Source organism: Monodon monoceros, unplaced genomic scaffold, assembly GCF_005190385.1.
Source record: "Monodon monoceros isolate NGI ecotype Baffin Bay Population unplaced genomic scaffold, NGI_Narwhal_1 Super_Scaffold_18, whole genome shotgun sequence".
Taxonomy (NCBI): domain Eukaryota; kingdom Metazoa; phylum Chordata; class Mammalia; order Artiodactyla; family Monodontidae; genus Monodon; species Monodon monoceros.
The window spans coordinates 144,053,951-144,081,013 of record NW_021703774.1 but is presented as its reverse complement, the minus strand read 5'-3'; the positions used below and the strand labels follow the sequence as shown (position 1 = coordinate 144,081,013).

The 27,063-nt window shown below is 40.5% G+C and overlaps 1 protein-coding gene across 1 annotated transcript in view; it reads right to left on the bottom strand.

Annotated features, from left to right (window-relative positions):
- The window catches only part of ZSWIM5 (zinc finger SWIM-type containing 5), a 253,756-nt gene that overhangs the window by 53,023 nt on the left and 173,670 nt on the right, over positions 1–27,063 (bottom strand). The window contains exons 2-3 of the mRNA XM_029230688.1: positions 20,465–20,821; positions 415–563 (exon numbers count right to left, since the gene is read on the bottom strand). Of these exons, the coding sequence (XP_029086521.1) occupies positions 415–563; positions 20,465–20,821 (506 nt within the window). The remainder of the gene's footprint in view (positions 1–414; positions 564–20,464; positions 20,822–27,063) is intronic.

Below are 27,063 nucleotides of genomic sequence, written 5' to 3'. Positions count from 1 at the left end.
GTACACTTTTTAAAATGGGTGAATTTTATGCTATGTGATTTATATTTCACTAAAGGTGTTAAGAAAAAAAAAGAGAAAGCCTGCTGTGCGAGTCCCCAGTTCCAAAATACTAAGTCTCTTTAAAGCCTCATCGGGCAGCCTTGGGTTCAAAGCAGAGGGAAGGTAGCTTCATTACTAATCCCCCCAGGAATGCTAACTCACTTAGAGAGCTGAGCAGAAGGAAGAGGACTACCAGGGTGAGGCAGTAGGGGTCCCTGGATGCAAACTGCTCGTCTGCTCTGCTCAGCTCCCCACCCCACAGTTAGTTTTCAAGCATTCAGTACAGGTAGGTCAAGTGAGCTAGCTACAACGCATGAAGCCAGAAGTGTGGTGAGCCCAGTTTACTTAAAAAAAAAAAAACTTTTCATATCTTACCTTGGCAAACATTGAATTGAGTTGCTTTCCAGAGCCATAGTAACCACCCTGGGAGAGAAAGAGCTTCACTTGTTCTTTCACCTGTTCCTCGTCCAAATGCCAACAGTTCTCATCATCAATGCTGGCCCCAGCTGTGGGGTCAGGGGCACCTGTGAGGAATGGGAATGATGAAATGAATCCCTTGAGTTCCTACCCTACACATTCAGCAGGAGGGGCCCTCTGTGAATATATTCAGAAACAGATGAGTATTCTGCCTTAATCTGAGCTTTGTCAATTGTGTGGGCCTAAACAAATGTAAGAGAGCTAATGCTAGTTTCATGTTCACTAAACTCTCAGTTGTATCCTCTTCCAAAGTCTACAAATACCATCCTGGGGGAAAAAGCCCAGAAGGAGATACACAAACATGAAAATAGTGATGTATTTTTTTTTCCCTAAGAGAATGACATTTTTTCTTCTTTTTTGTTTTTCTATGAAGTTCAAATAAGCCTTAAAGCACACATATTATTTTAAAATTAAAAAATACTTCCTTAGAAAATAAAAAATTCTCTTTTTAAAGTTCACTATAAAATTGTAGCTTCTCAAGTGGTGTCAACACTTCTAAATTTCTAGAAACTTTCCCCTGGGGACTTCCCTGGTGGCCCAGTAGTTAAGAATCTGCCTGCCAATGCAGGGGACTTGGGTTTGAGCCCTGGTCCTGGAAGATCCCACATGCCGCGGAGCAACTAAGCCTGTGTGCCACAACTACTGAGCCTGTGCTCTAGAGCCCGCGAGCCAGAACTACTGAAGCCCACATACCTAGAGCCCATGCTCTGCCACAAGAGAAGCCACTGCAATGAGAAGCCCACGCACCACAACGAAGAGTAGCCCCCGCTCACCACAACTAGGGAAAGCCCGCACGCAGCAACGAAGATCCAATGCAGCCACAAAAAAAAAGAAAAAGAAAAAAGAAACTTGCCCCTGAAGCACAGGCAGAGTTATATACATGGTGATATAATTTTACAAATTTACACTCAAGATATCTTTCATATCTGGGCTCACCTCAGCAACATCACTTAAAACACAGTTTTAGTTATTTATGCATCCCTTTCCCCTAGTAGCCTGTTAGCTCCTTGCTCATAGTTGAATTACCTATAGCACAGTGCTGGTAATATGACAAGCACCTAGGAAATATTTGTGGAATGAAAACTGAATCTTCTTCTGTCACCTTCTCAAAGACAATGTCCTAAAAGTTTTTAGAACCCTGTCTCCAAGTGACAAAAGACTGTAAGTCAATATTCTATAGGTGTGCTCATGCAGTCGGTTACAAATTCATGTTGTGTTTCATCAGTATGTCTACCAACCTTCTTGCACTCTTAGATCAAAGGCTTGCTTAAATGAAATCTGCAGAGAAAAGCTGCTCTTCTGCTAAGCTTTTTAAAATAAATTTATTTATTTATTTATTTTTGCTGCGTTGGGTCTTCATTGCTGTGCATGGGCTTTCTCTAGTTGCAGTGAGTGGGGGCTACTCTTTGTTGTGGCGTGCAGGGTTCTCATTGCAGTGGCTTCTCTTGTTGTGGAGCATGGGCTCTAGGTGTGTGGGCTTCAGTAGTTGTGGCACGAGGGCTCAATAGTTGTGGCTCGCAGGCTCTAGAGCGCAGGCTCAGTAGTTGTGGCACATGGGCTTAGTTGCTCCGTGGCATGTGGCATCTTCCTGGACCAAGGCTCAAACCCGTGTCCCCTGCACTGGCAGGCGGATTCTTAACCACTGTGCCACCTGGGAAGCCCCTGCTAAGCTTTTTCAGTGCATCTTATTCGCCAGGGAATCAGGAGGGCTCACACATTAATTTATTCTATAAATACTAATTAACACTATAAGCATCCAGTTTATGGAATCTACTACATGCTACTTTTCTTCATATGTAGTATTCTAAACCGAGTTCTGATCATATCACTTCCCTGCTCAGAAGTATTCAGTGATAAACTATTCTTAATAAATGAAGTCCAAATTCAGCCTAGCATTCAGGACCCTCCCTGGTCAGGCTCCTTCATTTCTAACCTTGTCTTTCCTATACTTACGCTACATTTCTAACCTTGTCTTTCCTATACTTACGCTATGTTTCAGCTAGAAACTTAGCATTCGCAGAAGTCAATGACATTTCCTTATGACTTTACTTATGCTTTTATCCTTTACTTCCTTTCCTCTCCCCACAACCTGTTCTTTGGCCAGAAAACACTACTTCTCATCAATACTGCCTCAGCTCTACAGTCACGGCTGCAATGAGAAATGGAAACCATAAAGTAAGTATACAGAGAGGTTAATGCTGCCAAAATTCACCTATTGCTTAGTTCACTTGGCAGGACTTTTTTACCCCCTCACTGAATTAGCCATATACCCAACTGCCACCATCAAATCTATGTCCATCTTATGCTCATATGCATAAAAAGGCAGTAACACTCTTCTTAGTACTTTATAATTACTTCTCTTAAACACCTGTTGCATTTTTTAACATCTTTATTGGAGTATAATTGCTTTACAGTGGTGTGTTAATTTCTACTTTATAACAAAGTGAATCAGTTATACATATAAATATATCCCCATATCTCCTCCCTCTTGCGTCTCCCTCCCACCCTCCCTATCCCACCCCTCTAGGTGGTCACAAAGCACCAAGCTGATCTCCCTGTGCTATGCGGCTGCTTCCCACTAGCTAGCTATTTTACTTTTGGTAGTGTATATATGTCCATGCCACACTCTCACTTTGTCCCAGCTTACCCTTCCCCCTCTCCATATCCTCAAGTCCATTCTCTAGTAGGTCTGCATCTTTATTCCTGTCTTGCCCCGAGGTTCTTCATGACCTTTTTTGTTTTTTTAGATTCCATATATATGTGTTAGTGTATGGTATTTGTTTTTCTCTTTCTGACTTACTTCACTCTGTATGACAGACTCTAGGTCCATCCACCTCACTACAAATAACTCAATTTCATTTCTTTTTATGGCTGAGTAATATTCCATTGTATATATGTGCCACATCTTCTTTATCCATTCATCTGTCGATGTACACTTAGGTTGCTTCCATGTCCTGGCTATTGAAAACAGAGCTGCAATGAACATTGTGGTACATGACTCTTTTTGAATTATGGTTTTCTCAGGGTATATGCCCAGTAGTGGGATTGCTGGGTCATACGGTAATTCTATTTTTCGTTTTTTAAGGAACCTCCATAATGTTCTCCATAGTGGCTGTATCAATTTATATTCCCACCAACAGTGCAAGAGGGTTCCCTTTTCTCCACACTCTCTCCAGCATTTATTGTTTGTAGACTTTTAGATGATGGCCATTCTGACTAGTGTGAGGTGATACCTCATTGTAGTTTTGATTTGCATTTCTCTAATGATTAGTGATGTTGAGCATTCTTTCATGTGTTTGTTGGCAATCTGTATATCTTCTTTGGAGAAATGTCTATTTAGGTCTTCTGCCCATTTTTGGATTGGGTTGTTTCTTTTTCTGATATTGAGCTGCATGAGCTGTGTCTAAATTTTGGAGATTAATCTTTGTTAGTTGCTTCATTTGCAAATGTTTTCTCCCATTCTGAGGGTTGTCTTTTGGTCTTGTTTATGGTTTCCTTTGCTGTGCAAAAGCTTTTAAGTTTCATTAGGTCCCATTTGTTTATTTTTGGTTTTATTTCCATTTCTCTAGGAGTGGGTCAAAAAGGATCTTGCTGTGATTTATGTCAGAGAGTGTTCTGCCTATGTTTTCTTCTAAGAGCTTGATAGTGTCTGGCCTTACATTTAGGTCTTTAACCATTTTGAGTTTATTTTTGTGTATGGTGTTAGGGAGTGTTGTAATTTCATTCTTTTAAATGCAGCTGTCCAGTTTTCCCAGCACCACTTATTGAAGAGGCTGTCTTTTCTCCACTGTATGTTCTTGCCTCCTTTATTAAAAATAAGGTGACCATATGTGCGTGGGTTTATCTCTGGGCTTTCTATCCTGTTCCATTGATCTATATTTCTGTTTTTGTGCCAGTACCATACTGTCTTGATTACTGTAGCTTTGTAGTGTAGTCTGAAGTCCAGGAGCCTGATTCTGCCAGCTCCGTTTTTCTTTCTCAAGATTGCTTTTGGGGGGAGCTTCAAGATGGCGAAGAGTAGGACGTGGAGATCACCTTCCTCCCCACAAATACATCAGAAATACATGTACATGTGGAACAACTCCTAGAGAACACCTACTGAACGCTGGCAGAAGACTTCGGAACTCCCAAAGGGCAAGAAACTCCCCATGTACCTGGGTAGGGCAAAAGAAAAAAGGAAAAACAGAGACAAAAGAATAGGGATGGGACCTGCACCAGTGGGAGGGAGTTGTGAAGGAGGAAAGGTTTCCACACAATTGGAAGCCCCTTCATGGGCGGAGACTGCAGGTGGTGGAGAGGGGAAGCTTTGGAGCCACGGAGGAGAGCGCAGCAACAGGGGTGTGGAGGGCAAAGAGGAGAGATTCCCGCACAGAAGATAGGTGCCGACCAGCACTCACCAGCCTGAGAGGCTTGTCTGCTCACCCACTGGGGCGGGCGGGCACTGGGAGCTGAGGCTCGGGCTTCGGAGGTCGGATCCCAGAGAGAGGACTGGGGTTGGCTGGGTGAACACAGCCTGAAGGGGGCTAGTGCGCCACAGCTAGGTGGGAGGGAGTCCAGGAAAAAGTCTGGAGCTGCTGAAGAGGCTAGACACTTTTTCTTGCCTCTTTGTTTCCTGTTGCACAAGGAGAGGGGATTAAGAGCGCTGCTTAAAGGAGCTCCAGAGATGGGTGCGAGCTGCGGCTATCAGCACGGACCCCAGAGACGGGCATGAGATGCTAAGGCTGCTGCTGCAGCCACCAAGAAGTCTGTGTGCAAGCACAGGTCACTATCCACACCTCCCCTCCTGGGAGCCTGCACAGCCCACCATTGCCAGGGTCCCATGATCTAGGGACAACTTCCCCGGGAGAACACGCGGCACGGCTCAGGCTGTTGCAATGTCATGATGGCCTCTGCCACCGCAGGCTCACCCTGAATCCGTACCCCTCCCTCCCCCAAGCCTGAGTGAGCCAGAGTCGCCGAAATCAGCTGCTCCTTTAACCCCGTCCCGTCTGAGCGAAGAACAGATGCCTTCAGGCGACCTACACGCAAGGCGGGTCCAAATCCAAAGCTGAACCCCAGGAGCTGTGCGAACAAAGAAAAGAAAGGGAAATTTCTCCCAGCAGCCTCAGGAGCAGCGGATTAAATCTCCACAATCAACTTGATGTACCCTGCATCTGTGGAATACCTGAATAGACAATGAATCATCCCAAATTGAGGAGGTGGACTTTAGGAGCAATGATATATATATACATTTCTCCCTTTTTCTCTTTTTGTGAGTGTGTATGGGTATGCTTCTGTGTGTGATTTTGTCTGTATAGCTTTGCTTTTACTATTTGTCCTAGGGTTCTGTCTGTCCGTTGTTTTTTTTTTAAATTTTTTTTTAGTATAGTTTATAGCACTTGTTATCATTGGTGGATTTGTTTTTTGGTTTGGTTGCTCTCTTCTTTCTTTTTTTTATTACTTAAAAAATTGATTTTAATAACTTTATTTAATTTTATTTTACCTTATTTTACTTTATTTTATTTTATCTTCTTTCTTTCTTTTTTTTCTCCCTTTTATTCTGAGCTGTGTGGATGACAGGCTCTTGGTGCTCCACCCAGGCATCAGGGCTGTGTCTCTGAGGTGGGAGAGCCAAGTTCAGGATACTGGTTCACAAGAGACCTCCCAGCTCCACGTAATATCAAACGGTGAAAATCTCCCAGAGATCTCCATCTCAACGCCAAGACCCAGCTCCACTCAACAACCAGCAAGCTACAGTGCTGGACACCCTAGGCCAAACAACTAGCAAGACAGGAACACAACCCCATCCATTAGCACAGAGGTTGCCTAAAATCATAATAAGGTCACAGACACCCCAAAACACACCACCAGACGTGGACCTGCCCACCAGAAAGACAAGATCCAGCCTCATCCACCAGAACACAGGCACTAGTCCCCTCCACCAGGAAGCCTACACAACCCACTGAACCAACTTAGCCACTGGGGACAGACACCAAAAACAATGGGAACTACGAACCTGCAGCCTGCAAAAAGGAGAACCCAAACACAGTAAGTTAAGCAAAATGAGAAGACAGAGGAGCACACATCAGATGAAGGTGCAAGGCAAAAACCCACCAGACCTAACAAATGAAGAGGAAACAGGCAGTCTACCTGAAAAACAATTCAGAACAATGATAGTAAAGATGATCCAAAATCTTGGAAATAGAATAGAGAAAATACAAGAAACGTTTATCAAGGACCTAGAAGAACTAAAGGGCAAACAAACAGTGATGAACAACACAATAAATGAAATTAAAAATTGTCTCAAAGGGATCAAAGCAGAACAACTGAGGCAGAAGAACGGATAAGTGACCTGGAAGATAAAATAATGGATATAACTACTGCAGAGCAGAATAAAGAAAAAAAAAATGAAAAGAATTGAGGACAGTCTCAGAGACCTCTGGGACAACATTAAACACACCAACATTCGAATTATAGGGGTCCCAGAAGAAGAAAAAAAGAAAGGGACTGAGAAAATCTTTGAAGAGATTATAGTTGAAAACTTGCCTAATATGGGAAAGGAAAAAGTTAATCAAGTCCAGGAAGCATAGAGAGTCCCATACAGGATAAATCCAAGGAGAAACACGCCACGACACATATTAATCAAACAATCAAAAATTAAATACAAAGAAAACATATTAAAAGCAGCAAGGGAAAAACAACAGCACACAAGGAAATCCCCATAAGGTTAACAGCTGATCTTTCAGCAGAAACTCTGCAAGCCAGAAGGGAGTGGCAGGACATACTAAAGTGATGAAGGAGAAAAACCTACAATCAAGATTACTCTACCCAGCAAGGATCTCATTCAGATTTGATGCAGAAATTAAAACCTTTACAGACAAGCAAAAGCTAAGAGGATTCACCACCACCAAACCAGCTTTACAACAAATGCTAAAGGAACTTCTCTAGGTAAGAAACATAAGAGAAGGAAAAGACCTACAGTAACAAACCCAAAACAATTAAGAAAATGGTAATAGGAACATACATATCGATAATTACCTTAAATATAAATGGATTAAATGCTCCCACCAAAAGACATAGACTGGCTGAACGGATACAAAAACAAGACCCGTATATCTGCTGTCTACAAGAGACCCACTTCAGACCTAGGGACACATACAGACTGAAAGTGAGGGGATGGAAAAAGATATTCCATGCAAATGGAAATCAAAAGAAAGCTGGAGTAGCAATTCTCATATCAGACAAAATAGACTTTAAAACAAAGACTATTGCAAGAGACAAAGAAGGACATTACATAATGATCAAGGGATCAATCCAAGAAGAAGATATAACAATTGTAAATATTTATACACCCAACATAGGAGCACCTCAATACATAAGGCAAACACTAACAGCCATAAAAGGGGAAATCGACAGTAACACAAACATAGTAGGGGACTTTAACACCCCACTTTCACCAATGGACAGATCATTCAAAATGAAAATACATAAGATAACAAAAACTTTAAATGATACATTAAACAACATGGACTTAATCAATATATATAGGACATTCCATCCAAAAAAAACACAATACACTTTCTTCTCAAGTGCTCATGGAACATTTTCCAGGATAGATCATATCTTGGACCACAAATCAAGCCTTGGTAAATTTAAGAAAACTGAAATCATATCAAGTATCTTTTCTGACCACAATGCTATGAGACTAGATATCAATTACAGGAAAAAACCTGTAAAAATACTAACACATGGAGGCTAAACAATACACTACTTAATAACCAAGAGATCACTGAAGAAAGTAAAGAGGAAATCAAAATATACCTAGAAACAAATGATAATGAACACACGAAGACCCAAAACCTGTGGGATGCAGCAAAAGCAGTTCTAAGAGGGAAGTTTATAGCAATGCAATCCTACCATAAGAAACAAGAAACATCTCAAATAAACAACCTAACCTTACACCTAAAGCAATTAGAGAAAGAAGAACAAAAAAACCCCAAAGTCAGCAGAAGGAAAGAAATTATAAAGATCAGATCAGAAATAAATGAAAAAGAAATGAAGGAAACGATAGCAAAGATCAATAAAACTAAAAGCTGGTTCTTTGAGAAGATAAACAAAATTGGTAAACCACTAGCCAGACTCATCAAGACAAAAAGGAGAAGACTAAAATTAATAGAATTAGAAATGCAAAAGGAGAAGTAACAACTGACACTACAGGAATACAAAGGATCATGAGAGATTACTACAAGCAACAATATGCCTATAAAATGGACAACCTGGAAGAAATGGACAAATTCTTAGAAAAGCACAACCTTCCGAGACTGAACGAAGAGGAAACAGAAAATACGAACAGACCAATCACAACACTGAAATTAAAACTGTGGTTAAAAATCTTCCAACAAACAAAAGCCCAGGACCAGATGGCTTCACAGGCAAAGTCTATCAAACATTTAGAGAAGAGCTAACACCTATCCTTCTCAAACTCTTCCAAAATATAGCAGAGGGAGGAACACTCCCAAACTCATTCTACAAGGCCACCATCACCCTGATACAAAAACCAGACAAAGATGTCACACAGAAAGAAAACTACAGGCCAATATCACTGATGAACACAGACGTAAAAATCCTCAACAAAATACTAGCAAACAGAATCCAACAGCACATTAAAAGGATCATACACCATGATCAAGTGAGGTTTATCACAGGAATGCAGGGATTCTTCAATATACGCAGATCAATCATTGGGATAAACCAAATTAACAAATTGAAGGAGAAAAACCATATGATCATCTCAATAGATGCAGAGAAAGCTTTTGACAAAATTCAACATCCATTTATGATTAAAAACCATCCAGAAAGTAGGCATAGAGGGAATTTTCCTCAACATAATAAAGGCCATATATGACAAACCCACAGCCAACATTGTCCTCAATGGTGAAAAACTGAAACCATTTCCACTAAGATCAGGAACAAGACAAGGTTGCCCACTCTCACCACTATTATTCAACATAGTTTTGGAAGTTTTAGCCACAGCAATCAGAGAAGAAAAAGAAATAAAAGGAATCCAAACTGGAAAAGAAGAAGTAAAGCTGTCACTGTTTGCAGATGACATGATACTATACATAGAGAATCCTAGAGATGCTACCAGAAAACTCTTAGAGCTAATCAATGAATCTGGTAAAGTAGCAGGATACAAAATTAATGCACAGAAATCTCTTGCATTCCTGTATATTAATAATGAAAAGTCTGAAAGTGAACTTAAGAAAACACTCCCATTTACTACTGCAACAAAAAGAATAAAATATCTAGGAATAAACCTACCTAAGGAGGCAAAAGACCTGTATGCAGAAAATTATAAGACATTGATGAAAGAAATTAAAGATGATACAAATAGATGGAGAGATACACCGTGTTCTTGGATTGGAAGAACCAACATTGTGAAAACGACTCTACTACCCAAAACAATCTACAGATTCAATGCAATCCCTATCAAACTACGACTGGCATTTTTCACAGAACTAGAACAAAAAATTTCACAATTTGTATGGAAACACAAAAGACCCCGAATAGCCAAAGCAATCTTGAGAAAGAAAAACGGAGCTGGAGGAGTCAGGTTCCCTGACTTCAGACTATACTACAAAGCTACAGTAGTCAAGATAGTATGGTACTGAAACAAAAACAGAAATATAGATTAATGGAACAGGATAGAAAACCCAGAGATAAACCCACGCACATATAGTCACTTTATCTTCGATAACGAGGCAAGAACATACAGTGGAGAAAAGACAGCCTCTTCAATAAGTGGTGTTGGGAAAACTGGACAGCTACATGTAAAAGAATGAAATTAGAACACTCCCTAACACCATACACAAAAATAAACTCAAAATGGATTAAAGACCTAAATGTAAGGCCAGACACAATCAAACTCTTAGAGGAGAACATAGGCAGAACACTCTATGATATAAATCACAGCAAGAACCTTTTTGACCCACCTCCTAGAGAAATGGAAATAAAAACAAAAATAAACAAATGGGACCTAATGAAACTTCAAAGCTTTTGCACAGCAAAGGAAACCATAAACAAGACCAAAAGACAACCCTCAGAATGGGAGAAAATATTTGGAAATGAATCAATGGGCAAAGGATTAATCTCTAAAATATACAAACAGCTCATGAAGCTCAACATTAAAAAAACAAAAAACCCACTCCAAAAATGGGCAGAAGACCTAAACAGACATTTCTCTAAAGAAGATATACAGATTGCCAACAAACACATGAAAGAATGCCCAACATCATTAATCATTAGAGAAATGCAAATCAAAACTACAATGAGATATCATCTCACACCAGTCAGAATGGCCATCATCAAAAAATCTACACAACATTAAATGCTGGAGAGGGTGTGGAGAAAAGGGAACCCTCTTGCACTGTTGTTAGGAATGTAAATTGATACAGCCACTACAGAGAACAGTATGGAGGTTCCTTAAAAAACTAAAACTAGAACTACCATATGACCCAGCAATCCCACTACTGGGCATATACCCTGAGAAAACCATAATTCAAAAACAGTCATGTACCACAATGTTCACTGCAGCTCTATTTACAATAGCCAGGAATTGGAAGCAACCTAAGTGTACATCGACAGATGAATGGATAAAGAAGATGTGGCACATATATACAATGGAATATTACTCAGCCATAAAAAGAAACGAAATTGAGTTATTTGTAGTGAGGTGGATGGACCTAGAGTCTGTCATACAGAGTGAAGTAAGTCAGAAAGAGAAAAACAAATACCGTACACTAACACATATATATGGAATCAAAAAAAAGGTCATGAAGAACCTCGGGGCAAGACGGGAATAAAGACGCAGACCTAGTAGAGAATGGACTTGAGGATATGGGGAGGGGGAAGGGTAAGCTGGGACAAAGTGAGAGAGTGGCATGGACATATATACGCTATCAAACATAAAACAGCTAGCTAGTGGGAAGCAGCCGCATAGCACAGGGAGATAAGCTTGGTGCTTTGTGACCACCTAGAGGGGTGGGATAGGGAGGGTGGGAGGGAGGGAGACGCAAGAGGGAGGAGATATGGGGACAAATGTATATGTATAACTGATTCACTTTGTTATAAAGCAGAAACTAACACACCATTGTAAAGCAATTATACTCCAATAAAGATGTTAAAGATATATATATATTAAAAAAAAATCACTTTGGCCTTTCGGAAGACCTGTTGCATTTTCTTTTACGTTGGAATTGTGCACTTCTCATATATTCCCAACTAGATTGAAGTTTTTAAAGCCTAGTGTACAGACTCATTTTATACCTCACAGTGCCTGGATCATTACAGCACTGAGTTAATATTTATAGAATGAACAAACAAACAAACAAAATATTTATAGAATGTCCTATTGACCACCTTGATCTAAGCTCCAGGTGGGCAAATAATATATCCTATACATCTTCTGTAAACTGAAAGTGGCAAAGAAAAACAAATACACTCCTTATCCTTATATATTTGTTAATAACAGCCATTTATTGAATGCTTCCTCCACTCCAGAGTCTAAGCACTTTTTATACACATCCCCGCTAGAATGTATGCTCCTTGAGGGCATAAATTGTTTTATTTCCTGGTATATTTGCAACATGTGAACAGTGCCTGTCACATAGTAGATGCTCAATGAATATCTGTTGAGTATATTCCAGTGAACTCTCCTAACAACTCTATGAGGTGGTATTATTATCCTAATTTTAAAGCAAAAACAACTAAAGCTTATACAGGTAAGTAATATAACAGATGGAAAGTATATGAGTTAGAATCTATATGTTGGTCTCTCTTCAAAGTCTTGTTCTTCACTACAAAGCTATACTTTGGCCTCTAGCCTCATATTGCTGTGATCTACCACCTGGTTTCAGGCCCTGAATGTAAGCTGGATGGTGTGTCTGAAAATAGCCAAATCCTTTCTTGGTTTATTCTACCACACAGAATATAGGGTAAGTCAGAATAACGCATTTTCCCCACAGTGAGAATAACAAGAGTTCTCACCAGTACAGTGATTCTCAAATGTTAATCACTTGGGGTTTGTTGTTAAAAATGCAGATTACAGAGTCTCACTTCTGATTCTAGTTTTCACTAGCTCTACAGAGATGGAACTGAGATAAAATAAGATAAACTAGGTATAAACCAAGGACTGGGCCTCTGAGTACCTTGCTGATGAGGAAAGAATAGCAATGGTGCTCCGAAAGCAAGGGGCAGAGATGGTTTGAATACCAATTCTTACCCTTAGGTGGTTCAACTAGAAAAAGAAAAATCAGGAGCAGGACCCAGTCTCCCAGGGGAGCTGGCCTTAGTCAACAGATTGGAGGTGTGGAGTGACACCCCCCTCTAAGGATTTGAAGGGGTATGGAGCAAACTGGTGAATCTTTTGGGCCCAGCTGGTGGTAGTAGCAGCAGCTGTGGAAGAAATCAGGCACAGTTTATTAATACCTAGTGTGCACATGATGGAAAACTTCTGGGATAGCGCAATTACTGCTGGAATACCAGGAGGGGATTTTGAAAATGAGAGCTCAAAATTATAATAACGGCAAGCAGTGATTAGGCCCCTACTATGTGCCAGGCACGGCATTAGGTACCTTACATTAGGCTAGGATAAGGCAAAGCCTAGAGAGTTATTAACAGTAAAATTTCACCTAAAACTTCAAAAGGGTTTGTTTATCTGATAGGAAAGAAAGGATGGTAAACTGTGTAAATGTTTTCTGTTCTATAAGGAATCCAGGAGACAAGAAACTGAGCTGCCAAAATGGGTGCTTGCAGAAAAAAAAAGGGAGTAAGTCAGTATTTGAGACGTCCAGGTAACAGTCTATATGGAGCTGGTGTGGCTGTTGAAGAAATCAAAGTCATGGGAGTACCCTGGCGATCCAGTGGTAAAGACTCGGGCTCTCACTGCTGAGGGCCTGTGTTGGATCCCTGGTCTGGGAATTAAGATCCTGCAAGCCTTGAGGCACGGCGGGAAAAAACCCAAAAGGCCCGAGAAGGATTTTCTAAGACATTTCCGTTTATTCAATATTTATTGAGAGCCTCCTATGTGCCAGGGGTCTGTGCCAAACACTGGATAGACAGTGTTAAATAAGCAGATATAGTCCCTGTCCTTGTGGAGCTGATAGACTAGTTGGGGAAAGGAATGTCAAGCAAATAATCACCCAGGTACATATCTGTGTGTAAAGAAAGGTCAAATAAGTTCTCCCTGAGAAAGTAACATTTAAGTGAATAATGAGGAATGAATAAGAGTTAGCCTGGCAGGGAGCGGAGGAAATACTGTGTGTATTTTTTGCTCAAAAAAGCATGAAGTCATAAATCATTGTGGTAATTAAGTACATCTATAACAAGGGGGAGAGGATAGGAAGAGTATTCCAAGCAGAGAAAATATCATGTGAAAATGAAGGCAAAAGCCAGATCATGCAAGGTTTTGTAGGCCGTATGAAATCTGGATTTTACCCTAAGTGCAACAGGAGGCCATTGAAGGATTTTAAACAAGAAGTGATATGACAAAATCTGTAATTATAGAAAAGTTACTTTGGATGGCTGTGTGGAGAATGGAATAGAAGGGAGCAACAGTGGATATGGAAAGATCAGTTAGAAGGCTATAGTAACAATTTAGGTGGGAGATTACAGTGGTTTTATTTAGGGTGATGAGAGTATCAACAGAGAGAAGTGGAAAATGATGAAAGATACTTGAGAGGTAAAACTAACAGGTCTTGCACTGGAATGCATGTGGATTATGAGAAAAAAAGTGTTCTATCATGATCCAGTGGCTAGATGGTGGTGCTATTTATTGTGCAAATTTGAGGAAGAAGATAAATTCATGTTTGGATATGTTGATTTGCGGATGTCTTTGATATAGAATAGTCAGTTGGATATAGGAGAAGTAAATCTGTGGGTCATAATACATAGATGACATTAAGGTAAAGGAGGTAGCTGAGACTGCCTGCAGAGATCATATAGAATAAGAGGAGACAATTTAAGATTAATTTTTAAGAAATAGCAACATTAAAGGTCAGATAGCAGAGAAGGGTACAGCATTTAGGAATGAACGAATAAGAGCAAAGATAATTTTAACTAGATAAACCAGGCCTGGAGTTCACAAGCAGCTTCTCTAGCTCTCTCACTAACTCCCAGGCAAAATCTTAAAAAAAAAAATGATCCTTTGGTTAAAAACAAAAGATAAAAATATCCCTATATGTGTTCACTGGCCAGAACATTTTAGTCTTTTTATAAAAAGAGATGAGTATGAAACTAATTACCCTCAGTAGTGGTAAAGTGGAGTTGGTCAATATAAATGATACTTTGACATTTTCGTATGAAAATTTCCACAGGATTATAAGACAAACAGTAACAAGTGAAGATAAAATGAAAGGTTTTTTTTTTTTTTTTTTTGGCGGTACGCGGGCCTCTCACTGTTGTGGCCTCTCCCTTTGCGGAGCACAGGCTCCGGACGTGCAGGCTCAGCGGCCATGGCTCATGGGCCCAGCCGCTCCGCGGCATGTGGGATCTTCCCGGACCGGGGCATGAACCCGTGTCCCCTGCACCAGCAGGCGGATTCTCAACCAATGCGCCACCAGGGAAGCCCGAAAGGATGTTTTTATAAATAATTATTAAACAAACTATCATGTGGGTTGAGGCTCCAAGTTAGCATTAAGACTGTAACAGTGAGACCTGTCCTGAGGGAACTGTGGAATCAATTTTTCTTTCATTCTTAAACATCCTTTTTAAAATTATAAAAACAATACATGCTTATCATAGAAAATATACTAAAGAATAAAGAAAATAAAAATCCACTCATAGTGCCTCCAGCCATAAGTTCCCTTGTTAATATCATGGTGTATTTTCTTCCCGTCTTTTTGTTCTGTACATACACATATGTGTATACACATATGCATGCATACACACACACACACACAGCTTTTTAAATTAAATTTAAAAATTTTAATTGAAATATGAATTATGAAAAGTGCACAAATCTTAATTGTAAAGCTTGATGAATTATCACATAGTGATTATAATAACTATCACTGAAGTCAAGAAAACAGAATACTACCAGCAGCCTAGAAGCCCCTTTGCAAACACCGTCTCCCTTCCTCTTCTCCCAAATTAACCACTAACCTGACTTCTAACACTAGGGACTTGTTTTTGAACTTTACATAAATGGAATCATACAACATTTATTCTTTTGTGTCTGGCTTATTTCACTTAACATCATGTTTGTAAGATTCACTCATATTATTATGTTTAGCAAAACAACTTATTTTCATTGATATATAGTATTCCATTACATGAACGTATTAATTTATTAAGCCATTCTACTACTGATGGACATTAGGATTGTTTCTATTTCAGGCTCTCACATATTATGCTACTCATTTCCATTGGGTAGACATCAAGGAGAAGAATTTCTGGGTCGTAGGGTACACACAGGTTCAACTTGAGTTAGATGATACCCAACAGTTTCCCAAAGTGACTGTAACAATTTGCACTCCTACCTGCAATATATTATTTCCAGTTGCTCAATATCCTCACCAATACTTGATACTGATAGTTTAAAAAATTTAGCCATTCTGGTGGCTATGTAGTGGAATCTCACTGTGGTTTTAATTTGCATTTTCCTGATTACTAATTAGTTAAAGTGACTTTTAGTATGTTTATTAGCCACTTAGATAACCTTTTTGCCAAGTGCCTTTTTGTGTCTCTGTCCATTTTACTATTTGTAAGGGTTCTTAAGGTATTTAGGATACAAGCCCTTTGTCAGCTGTATGTATTGTAAATATCTTCTCCCACTATTTGCGTGCCTTTTTAGTCTCTTAATGGTGCCTTTTGATAAACGGAAGTTTAAAAATTTTAATGTAGTTCAATTTATCAATCTTCTCCTACTTAAATTTTTTTTTTACCTCAAGAACATGAAAATATTTTTTCATATTATCTCCTATATGCTTTATTGTTTTACTTTTCACGTTTATGTCTGCAATTCAATGGCAATTAATTTTTCTGTATCGCATGAGGTAGGAATCAAGTTTTTTTTCCCCAGAATGAATTTCCAATTGATCCAGCCTTATTTATTCAGAAGATTCTTCTTTTCCCATTGCTGGGCATTTAGTAGAATCCTTTCACTTTGGAAACTCACACGTTTTTGTTCTAGAAAACATTCTTTAATTATTTTATCGATGAATTCCTTACCTCTGTTTTCTATTTCTGGAATCCCTATTTTTCAAACATTGGAATTCCAGGACTCATTCTCTTAATTTTTTTTTTTTCTTTTTTTGCAGTACTTGGGCCTCTCACTGTTGTGGCCTCTCCCATTGCGGAGCACAGGCTCCGGACGCACAGGCTCAGCGGCCACGGCTCACGGTCCCAGCCGCTCCGCGGCATGTGGGATCTTCCTGGACCGGGGCACGAACCCATGTCCCCTGCATCGGCAGGCAGACTCTCAACCACTGTGCCACCAGGGAAGCCCCATTCTCTTAATTTTTAACAGCCTTTTTTCTTCCTATTTTTCATCTCTTCATCTTCTTTTTTTAAAAAAAATCTCTTTGTCTTTCTGCTCTACTCTATAGGAACTTTCCTTACCTTTATTTTCCTTCACTTAGTTTTATATATTTTTTGCCATTATATTGGTAATATTCATTAGTTCTTTCTGTTTTGTGAATTTCTTTTTATAGTATCCAGTTTTTATTTCATGGTTAAAATATCTTCTATTCCTATGATGATATTAATAATAATTTTTCAAGGTTTTCTTCTCTCTGCATAGTCTCTATTTCCCCCAAATTGCTGTTCTATGTTTGTTAGTTCTGGTCTGTATCTTCCACAATATTCAACATTGTTGACCATTTACTTCCTAAAACTCAATTTTATACTTAAAACTCAATTTTATAGTTACTTGCTACCTTCTCCTCATTTCTCATTCTACTTTGCTAATTCCTACACTGGCCCCTGTTTCATCACCTGTATATGCATGAATACAACAAATAATAAGGATTTGTTGTATTCATTCAACAAATCCTTATTATTTTCCAGGTACCATGCTTGGTGATGGAGACTCAGAAATTTGTAAGACATGGTTCCTGACCTAACTCCTCAAGTAATCATAATTTTCTCTTGGTATCCAAACTCTCTGTATGGATAAACAGCAACTGAAGACCTAGCCTGGATGCTATATGCCAGAGAATCTCGGGGTATGGAGTTACCAGAGACAATCACAAACAGAGCATGGAGCAGTGCTAGATGAAGAGTTGGAAAGATAGTCCAAATTGAATCACCAATCCAAAGGGGACAAGGCAAAGTCTAGCTAAAACCACTTACAGGGACTAATAAAAGTTTTCAGGGACATGAGGAGCAGAGCAATACCTGGATCCATTCCTGGGATTAAAAGCAGGTAGCTAGGGCTTCCCTGGTGGCACAGTGGTTAAGAATCCGCCTGCCAATGCAGGGGACATGAGTTCGAGCCTTGGTCTGGGAAGATCCCACATGCCATGGAGCAACTAAGCCCATGCGCCGCAACTACTGAGACTGCACTCTAGAGCCCATGAGCCACAACTACTGAGCCCGTGTGCCACAACTACTGAAGCCCATGTGCCTAGAGCCCGTGCTCTACAACAAGAGAAGCCACCGCAATGAGAAGCCCACTCACCACAACAAAGAGTAGCCCCTGCTCACCGCAACTAGAGAAAGCCCACATGCAGCAACGAAGACCCAACACAACCAAAATTAAAAAAAAAAAAAAAGCAGGTAGCTAGCAGTTTTAGAAATTTTATTCCTGCTTTTTAAAGTCTGTTTTGGTGAAGAGTAGGGCTTGAGAGAGAGGAGAGGGAAGATGTTCTAGGTGTTTTTAGATTTAGCAGGGAACAGAAACAGGACTTCAAAGATCATCTCTATGCTAATAACTCCAAAATTCTGACTTTTGTCCTTAGCTCCAGATCCAATACCCAATTTTGTATCAGAAATCTTCACCTAAGTGTTCTACAAGCACCTCAAACTTAAACTGAATTTGTCTTCCTCCTAAATTCATCCCTCCCCTTACGTTCCCTAAGTGAATGGCAACATTATTGTCAAATCCAGCCATCGTAGCTGGACATTCTGGAACTGAGTTTTTTCTCATCTTCCTCTTCTTCACTCCCCACCCATCCTACACACCTGGATGTTGAATCCAGTCCACCTTGCCTCTAAGATATCTCCACTCCTCGCCCTCATCATTTTCAGTATCATTGCCTATATCAGCACTGGTTATTAGAAATATATTAAGAAAGACCTTGTGGAAAACTAGGGAACCTGGGGTAGAAAGCTAATATTAGTCTGGAATAAACACAGGTACAGAAGTAGTAGTTCCTGGGGAAGGTTGAGAATAACATCTCAAGTTCACTCTGGCAACTTAGACTAATTTCAGACATATAATAAGATGCTGAGATGGGAGGTATAACGAGGAATAAAGATTGCTTCAGCACAGTGGTAAAGGGGAAAGAGGGTTGCTTTGGTGACAGTGGTGATGAACAAGGCAGGTGCAATACAGGCACTCAACCAAGGTGGTTAGTTCAAGAAAAAGGCAAGAGAGCTTGGATATAGGCAAAAATTCTGAGAAAGAGCTAGTGGGAATGATGCATGAAAGTAGGTCATAACCCAGCTGTGGTGTTACAGACCTGGAGCTGAACTCAGGTCCCTAAGAACTCTAGACTTAAGGAGGTCATAGAAATAGAACAGGCTCCCTATGTGGGATAAGAAGATATATATATATATATATATATATATATAGTTACTCTTTAATAGTATCTCTCAAATAGAGCTCAGTTACCATGTAAACACTACAACTTTGAGGATAAAACAACAGAAGATTATTTCGGCTAGTTAGCGAGAGTTCCTGGAAGCCTGTCTGACTATCCTTATTTCTGAGGAGTGGTGAGGCTGCGTGTAGGACTTGATTAGCTCTATTGGGCAACTGGGAAAAGCAGGCCCTTTGGCACATACTATAGTATTATACAGGCCATTCATCTGGCCTCACTGCCTTGTTCACACTAATACCAAAGTTTCTTCTAAAAATAGAGAGGTAGTATAGAGAAGCATTAAAAACCTGAGTTCTGAAATCAGGTGAGCCTAGGTTATAAATAATTTCCTTATTTATAAAATGGAAATGGTTATAATACCTACCTCACAGAGTAGTTTTGAAAACTAAATGAATTAACATATATAAACATGTATAAAATCTCTTGCATGATGCCTGGAACATAGTAGGACCTAACCAACAAAATGAAAAATTGGCTCATATAGCTCCTCTTCTCAAAATTCTTCAACAGTTTCCTGTGATTAAATATCTACAACCTGGCTTCATAATAAATGCAAGCATTTATTTCAGACTTAGCTGTCTTTTCTACTAGATTATAAGCTATTTGAAGGCAGGAACCATGTCTGTTTTATGCTCTCAACAATCAGCGCTACCACTTGCACAGTGTAGGTACTCAACATATCCTTGTTGAATGAGTAAGTGAACATAATATCTTTCTCCATTCATAAACCCTCCCATTATATAGCTCATAAACACAATGCTAGCAGATGCTCTTTGGAATAACCCTGATGCTATGCAGGTTCCTGAAATGTTAAGGAATTCTCATATCCATTTCAGTTCACTGAATGGCACTAATTATTTTATGCTTTCTCTCACTCCTGAATATCCCAGGCTCCTGGGGCAGGGATTGTAAGGACAAATGAAGTCCATAAACTAGATCAACATGTAACTCTAACATTCTCTGTCCTTTTTTGCCAAACCTTTATGAGGTGGACAATTGGATTGCTTTAAGAAACAGAGTTAATAAATAGTTTGGATAGAATGAACTGATTAAGGTTGAGTGATTACAATGGCAAATGTATCCCAATCTCTAAACATGCAATAAAGCAACAAAATATATTTTTAGCAATAAAAATGTTGTACAATTACCGTTTACTTGGTTGATTTCGGAGTTGGAGGATAGAATCTCATCTGCCAGCTTCTGTGCAGTAGGAAGAACTTCAGTGTGGTGTGCCGTGATTAAATACTGAATAAACTTTTGTAGCTGGTCCCTATTCATCTGGAAAAGGGTTTCTGAGATAGGAAGACGCAGTTTGACTTGGTCTGGTTTACGGATCCTGTAGAGTGAGAGCGCTACCACATGGGCACAGTAGAATATGTCTTTGTTCCCACAGCCACACGCCACTGAAGTGATTTTGCAACGATCAAAACTGATGGCAACTTTATAAGTCACTGCTGGTTCAGAAGTAGTGGCCGGCTCAGTTACTGTGCCACTGAGATGGAAGCCTAAGGAAACAAAAAAGACATGTTTAGAGATTCTGTAGTAAGAAACCTGAAGGTTTTCATTTTGCATTTAAATTCATAAATTCAGAAACTATTTGCTGAGTATCTCCTACATACACAGTAGGCTCTGTCAAAGGTCAATGAAACCCAGGTATTGCTTTTTTTTAAAAAAAAAAATCTATCTATCTATCTATCTATCTATCTGTTTTGGCTGCACCGGGTCTTAGTTGAGGCATGCGGGCTCTTAGTTGTGGCTTGCAGGCTTCTTAGTTGCAGCATGTGGACTCTTAGTGGCGGCAGGCACGTGGGATCTAGTTCCGTGACCGGGGATCGGACCCGGGCCCCCTGCATTGGAAGTGCGGAGTCTTACCCACTTGACCACCAGGTAAGTCCCCCCAGGTATTGCTCTTAAGAAACACACAATCTAGAAAAAGAGTCTTTACCCTGGAGTCCATGAACCTCCAGAACTAATAAGAAAACTTTTGTTTGTACATATGTACATTCTTCTGGGAGTACATTTCATACCTTTTATCATAGTCTCAAAAAGATTATTCAAGAACCTTGAATAAGTTAAGAACCTCGGTAGTAGATTTTGAGCTCTTTGTGGCCAAAGACAAGTCTACAAATAATGTCAGTACAATCTAGAGTAAGGTGAGCGTTATAAACGAGAGAAATCAAAAGAATGCCACAAGGAAAGACAAGGAAGATAAGGGCAACATTTCTTCCTCAAAACAAACACTTCCAAAATGGTAACCACGTGGAATACTTAAAAGGCAAGAAGCCTCATAAGACGTAGAAAGCAGAGAGCTTGGTGCAGTGAGACTATGCGGTGTTAACCTCCACTCACTAGCACACAGCACCAATAATTTTGAAATGTAGAGAGAATACATTTTTAAGTTACAACTAAATTGAAAAAAGTTAAATTCAATAGAAAATTCATTCTATAATAACTGTTTATTCTTTAAATATGATTCTTCTTTGACAAAATATGTATTCAAACAATCATTCAACAAAAGTTTAATAAGACTTTAAGTAACAAACTTTTTTTTTTTTTTTTACAGTACACGGGCCTCTCACTGTTGCGGCCTCTCCCGTTGCGGGGCACAGGCTCCGGACGCTCAGGCCCAGCGGCCATGGCTCACGGGCCCAGCCGCTCCGCGGCATGTGGGATCCTCCCCAACCGGGGCACGAACCCGCGTCCCCTGCATCGGCAGGCGGACTCTCAACCACTGCGCCACCAGGGAAGGCCCAGTAACAAACTTTTTTTTAAGTATCCCTGTTAGCCTAGGGATGCTAACACGAAAAGGAGAGGAATATCAAATATTCGTGAAGCACCTATTATGTAGCAGAACTGTGTTGGGTGCTTTTAATAATTTGTCATAACAACCTTATGAAGTTGGTATTATTTTCCTTATTTTAAAGGTATGTAAACTGAGGCTCAGAGGTGAAGGAATTTGCCCAAGGGCCCTCAGCTGGAAAGTGATAGACCTAGGATTTGGAACCAGGTCTGACTGACTCCAAAGTTTATTTTCTTTTATTTATACTACACTACCTCTGAAAATGCCATGACAAAGTCCTTATCCTCAAAAACCACAGACAAATAAATGATTACAATATAATATACCAAATGGTATAGTAGAGACAGGAACAAAGGTGAAGCTAATTTCATAGATTTTCTTGTTTTACTGCACTCCACACTGTGAATAGGAAAGCAATTTAAAATAATCTTATATTTGCTGGAGAAATATTTGCCAAATAATAACAGGTGCATATGTTAGTTTCAGAGCTACCATCGTGACCTGGCGGAATTAAAAAATGAGGAGAAAAAACATTCCAAAGTTCAAGTTTCAGATAATTATGGCTAATTAAAGTAAGAATAAGTCCTAAATTTATAAGCATACCCATAAAATCTAGCAAAATTAACATTACTAAAGGCATATTTAGGTCCAATCCAAAGAAAGGTGCACATTACTGAAAAAGTTAATATTAATTTCCAGAGTAAGAAAAATATCAAAATTAATTTGCTAACTTCATAGCTTTCAGGTATATTTTTAAAACTTCACAGAGGCTTTTTCTCAGTTAAATTTAGTTGCAGATTTAAAAATACTGATTGTCATTTGTTCAAAGCAAAGTAGAAAAGTTATATTCAAATGTGATTAAGTATGGCTAAAGACTGCCTTCACTTTAGAACTAAGGAAGAGAACCTTCTGCAGAGTTGAGAAGTAACTCTTCTCCAGATTTCTATCCCCTGGACATAGCCAGTAGAATAACACAACAGAGAGCACATTACACTACGAATTAGGCAGCCACGATCGGTTATTTACTATGTAGTTTTGGGCGACTGACTCACTTTACAACTTTGAGCCTAAGCTTCCTCCTTAATAAGGTGGGGATAATAATCCTTGCTCTGCCTAGCTCTTAAAAGTGCTTTGTCAAACTGTAAATGTCCTACAGATTTATTATTCATGCTTTTATGCAGTTTTTGTTAATGGGTCTTCATGTCAAGGGCATGAGACAACTTCCCCAGTGGCCAAGTTTCACAGTGGTTGAAAATCAGGGGCTAAGAAAGTACATTTTTTATTTCCCTCAGGCCCTCAGGAGTATTTAGTATATTCTTGAGAAATGACTTAAGTCCTGATGAAAAGAGACCCAATGGAAGGACTACTTTATTTTTTTACTTTTATTTTAAATTAATTAATTAATTTTTGGCTGTGTTGGGTCTTCCGTTGCTGCGCACAGGCTTTCTCTAGTTGCGGTGAGCCGGGGGCTATTCTTCGTTGTGGTGCGTGGGCTTCTCATTGCAGTGGCTTCTCTTGTTGTGGAGCACGGGCTCTAGGAGCACAGGCTTCAGTCGTTGTGGCACGCGGGCTCAGTAGTTGTGGCTCACGGGCTCTAGAGTGTAGGTTCTGTAGTCGTGGTGCATGGACTTAGTTGCTCCGTGGCATGTGGGAGCTTCCCAGACCAGGGCTAGAATCCACATCCCCTGCACTGGCAGGCGGATTCCTAACCACTGCGCCACCAGGGAAGTCCCTAGAAGAACTACTTTAAAATTTCAAATAAGATAATGATGCCAATGTGGGAAAACGTTAGGTTCCAAGCCTTTGAATCTAAAAGTTGAGTATAAACATTTCTACTTGTTTGGGGGCACTTGGCCTGTAGCACAGTCTCTGAACCCAATTCTCTCATTCCTTTCCTGCATGAAAATGAATAAGAATATTGGTTAGAGTTGAGACAGAAACTATGGGTATCTTATTAAGATGTAAGCCACATGAGGGCTTTCTCTGTATACTGCTTACTGTGAAAAAGCAAAATCACTATGGCTGCACTATGAAAAACAGATCGGGGCTTCACTGGTGGCGCAGTGGTTGAGAATCTGCCTGCCAATGCAGGGGACACAGGTTCGAGCCCTGGTCTGGGAAGATCCCACATGCCGCGGAGCAACTGGGCCTGTGAGCCACAACTACTGAGCCTGCGCGTCTGGAGCCTGTCCTCCACAACAAGAGAGGCTGCGACAGTGAGAGGCCCGCACACCGTGATGAAGAGTGGCCCCCGCTCGCTGCAACTAGAGAAAGCCCTCGCACAGAAACGAAGACCCAACACAGGCAAAAATAAATAAATAAATAAATTTATGGAAAAAAAACAAACAAAAAACAGATTGGACCTCGGCCTCCATATTTTTAAGATGAGAGGCTGGCCTAGAAGACCTCCAAGGTTCTATCTAGCACAGATATATTATGATTTCATAGTAACTATCACTAAATCTTATTATCTTTTCTAGAACCAGAGTACTTTTGGGATTTAAAGAGTATATAATAATAGCTAACCTTTATGAGTGCCTCCTATGTGTTCGGCTCTGTTCTAAGTACTTTACATGCATTAACTCATTAAATTTTCACAATTTTTATGAATTTGATAGTAGGTATAATGGTAAGCTTTATGTGTCAATTTGACTAGGCTACAGAACCCAGTTATTCAATCAAATACTAATTAATCTGGGTGTTGCTGTGGAGGTGTTTTGTAGATGTGATTAACATCTACAATCAGCTGACTTTAACTAAAGGAAATTATCCTTAATAATGTGGGTGGGTCTTGTTCAATCAGCTGAAAGGCCTTATAGGCAAAACTGAGGTTTCTCTGTGAAAGAAGAAATTTTGCCTTAAGACTATAGCATCAGATTCTGACCAAGAATTTCCAGCCTGATGGCCTGGAAACGTATACTATATATGTATATACAGTTATCTCCTACTGATTCTGTTTCTCTGGAAAACCCTGACTGGTTACCATTATTATTCCCATTTTATGTATGAGGAAACAAGCACAGAGAGGTTAAGTAACTTGCTCAAGGTCATTCTGCTAGTAAGTGGCAAAGCCAAGATACACAGCCAGCAGTCTGGCTCAAAAGCCCATACTCTGAACTATTACATTATACTGTCTCTGTATAATACTGTGTTGTATGGCAATCAATACCACATTTATATAAACTGTAAAACAACTATAAAACTAGAAACATTATTAGAAAATAACTTCTATGTTTACTGAAATTCTACAATTTCAATTTTTATAGCATTGGTAATGGTTTGAACTTCTAGGTTAATCTGGAATTAGAGACAAAATGTTGAATATCAATTTAGATTCCATCTGTCTCCACAGCAGGTCAATGTTAAAACAACTGAGAAACTTTCTGAAAAATATTTTTCAAAAGCTAGTTAGACATGGCTTCCTAGAGGCTTTGATTAAGGCCCATGATGCTCTTGGGATCATGTGCATTTGAGTTAGGTAAATCTTTGGGCTCCACCAGCTGTATTAACAGTGGTATAGCTCATGCTCCAGGCCTAAGCCCATTTGAAAGGCAGAAGGTTCTGGGTGGCTCCGTGGAAGTTTCCTTGCTGGGAGTTCCTTTTTCCCTTATTATAACCTAGTAACACTTTTTTCAAGATTAATTACTCCTGAGAATAAAGCTACATAGAGGTTCAATGTAGTATTTCTTTCCCATTGCAAACCTAACTGCCATCAATAATCTGCTGATTTAAGCAAACATGTAGAAGCCTAATTTTAAAAAATTTCTGGCAAGAGTAAGACGCAGAGATCACCTTCCTCCCCACAGATACACCAAAAATACATCTACACGTGGAACAACTCCTACAGAACACCTACTGAACGCTGGCAAAAGACCTCAGACCTCCCAAAAGGCAAGAAACCCCGCAAGTACCTGGGTAGGGAAAAAGAAAAAAGAATAAACAGAGACAAAAGGATAGAAACGGGACCTGCACCAGTGGGAGGGAGCTGTGACGGAGGAAAGGTTTCCACACACCAGGAAGCCCCTTCGTGGGCGGAGACTGCGGGTGGTGGAGGGGGAACGCTTCGGGGCCGCGGAGGAGAGCACAGCAACAGCGGTGCGGGGGACAAAGCAGAGAGATTCCCTCACAGAGGATCGGTGCCGACCGTAACTCACCAGCCCGAAAGGCTTCTCTGCTCCCCCGCCGGGGCGGGCGGGGCTGGGAGCTGAGGCTCGGGCTTCAGTCGGAGCGCAGGGAGAGGACTGGGGTTGGCGGCGTGAGCACTGCCTGCAGGGGGTTAGTGCGCCACGGCTAGCCGGGAGGGAGTCTGGGGAAAAGTCTGGACCTACCGAAGAGGCAAGAGACTTTTTCTTCCCTCTTTGTTTCCTGGTGCGCGAGGAGAGGGGATTAAGAACGCTGCTTAAAGGAGCTCCAGAGAAGGGCGCGAGCCACGGCTAACAGCGCGGACCCCAGAGACGGGCTTGAGATGCTAAGGCTGCTGCTGCCGCCACCAAGAAGCCTGTGTGCGAGCACAGGTCACTATCCACACCCCCTTCCGGGGAACCTGTGCAGCCCACCACTGCCAGGGTCCCGTGATCCAGGGACAACTCCCCCGGGAGAACGCACGGCGCGCCTCAGGCTGGTGCAACGTCACGCCGGCCTCTGCCGCCGCACGCTCGCCCCGCACTCCGTGCCCCTCCCTCCCCCAGGCCTGAGTGAGCCAGAGGCCCTGAATCAGCGGTTCCTTTAACCCCTTCCTGTCTGAGCGAAGAACAGACGCCCTCCAGCGACCTACACGCAGAGGCGGGGCCAAATCCAAAACTGAGCCCCTGGGAGCTGTGAGAACAAAGAAGAGAAAGGGAAATCTCTCCCAGCAGCCTCAGAAGCAGCAGATTAAAGCTCCACAATCAACTTGATGTACCCTGCATCTGTGGAATACATGAATAGACAACGAACCATCCCAAATTA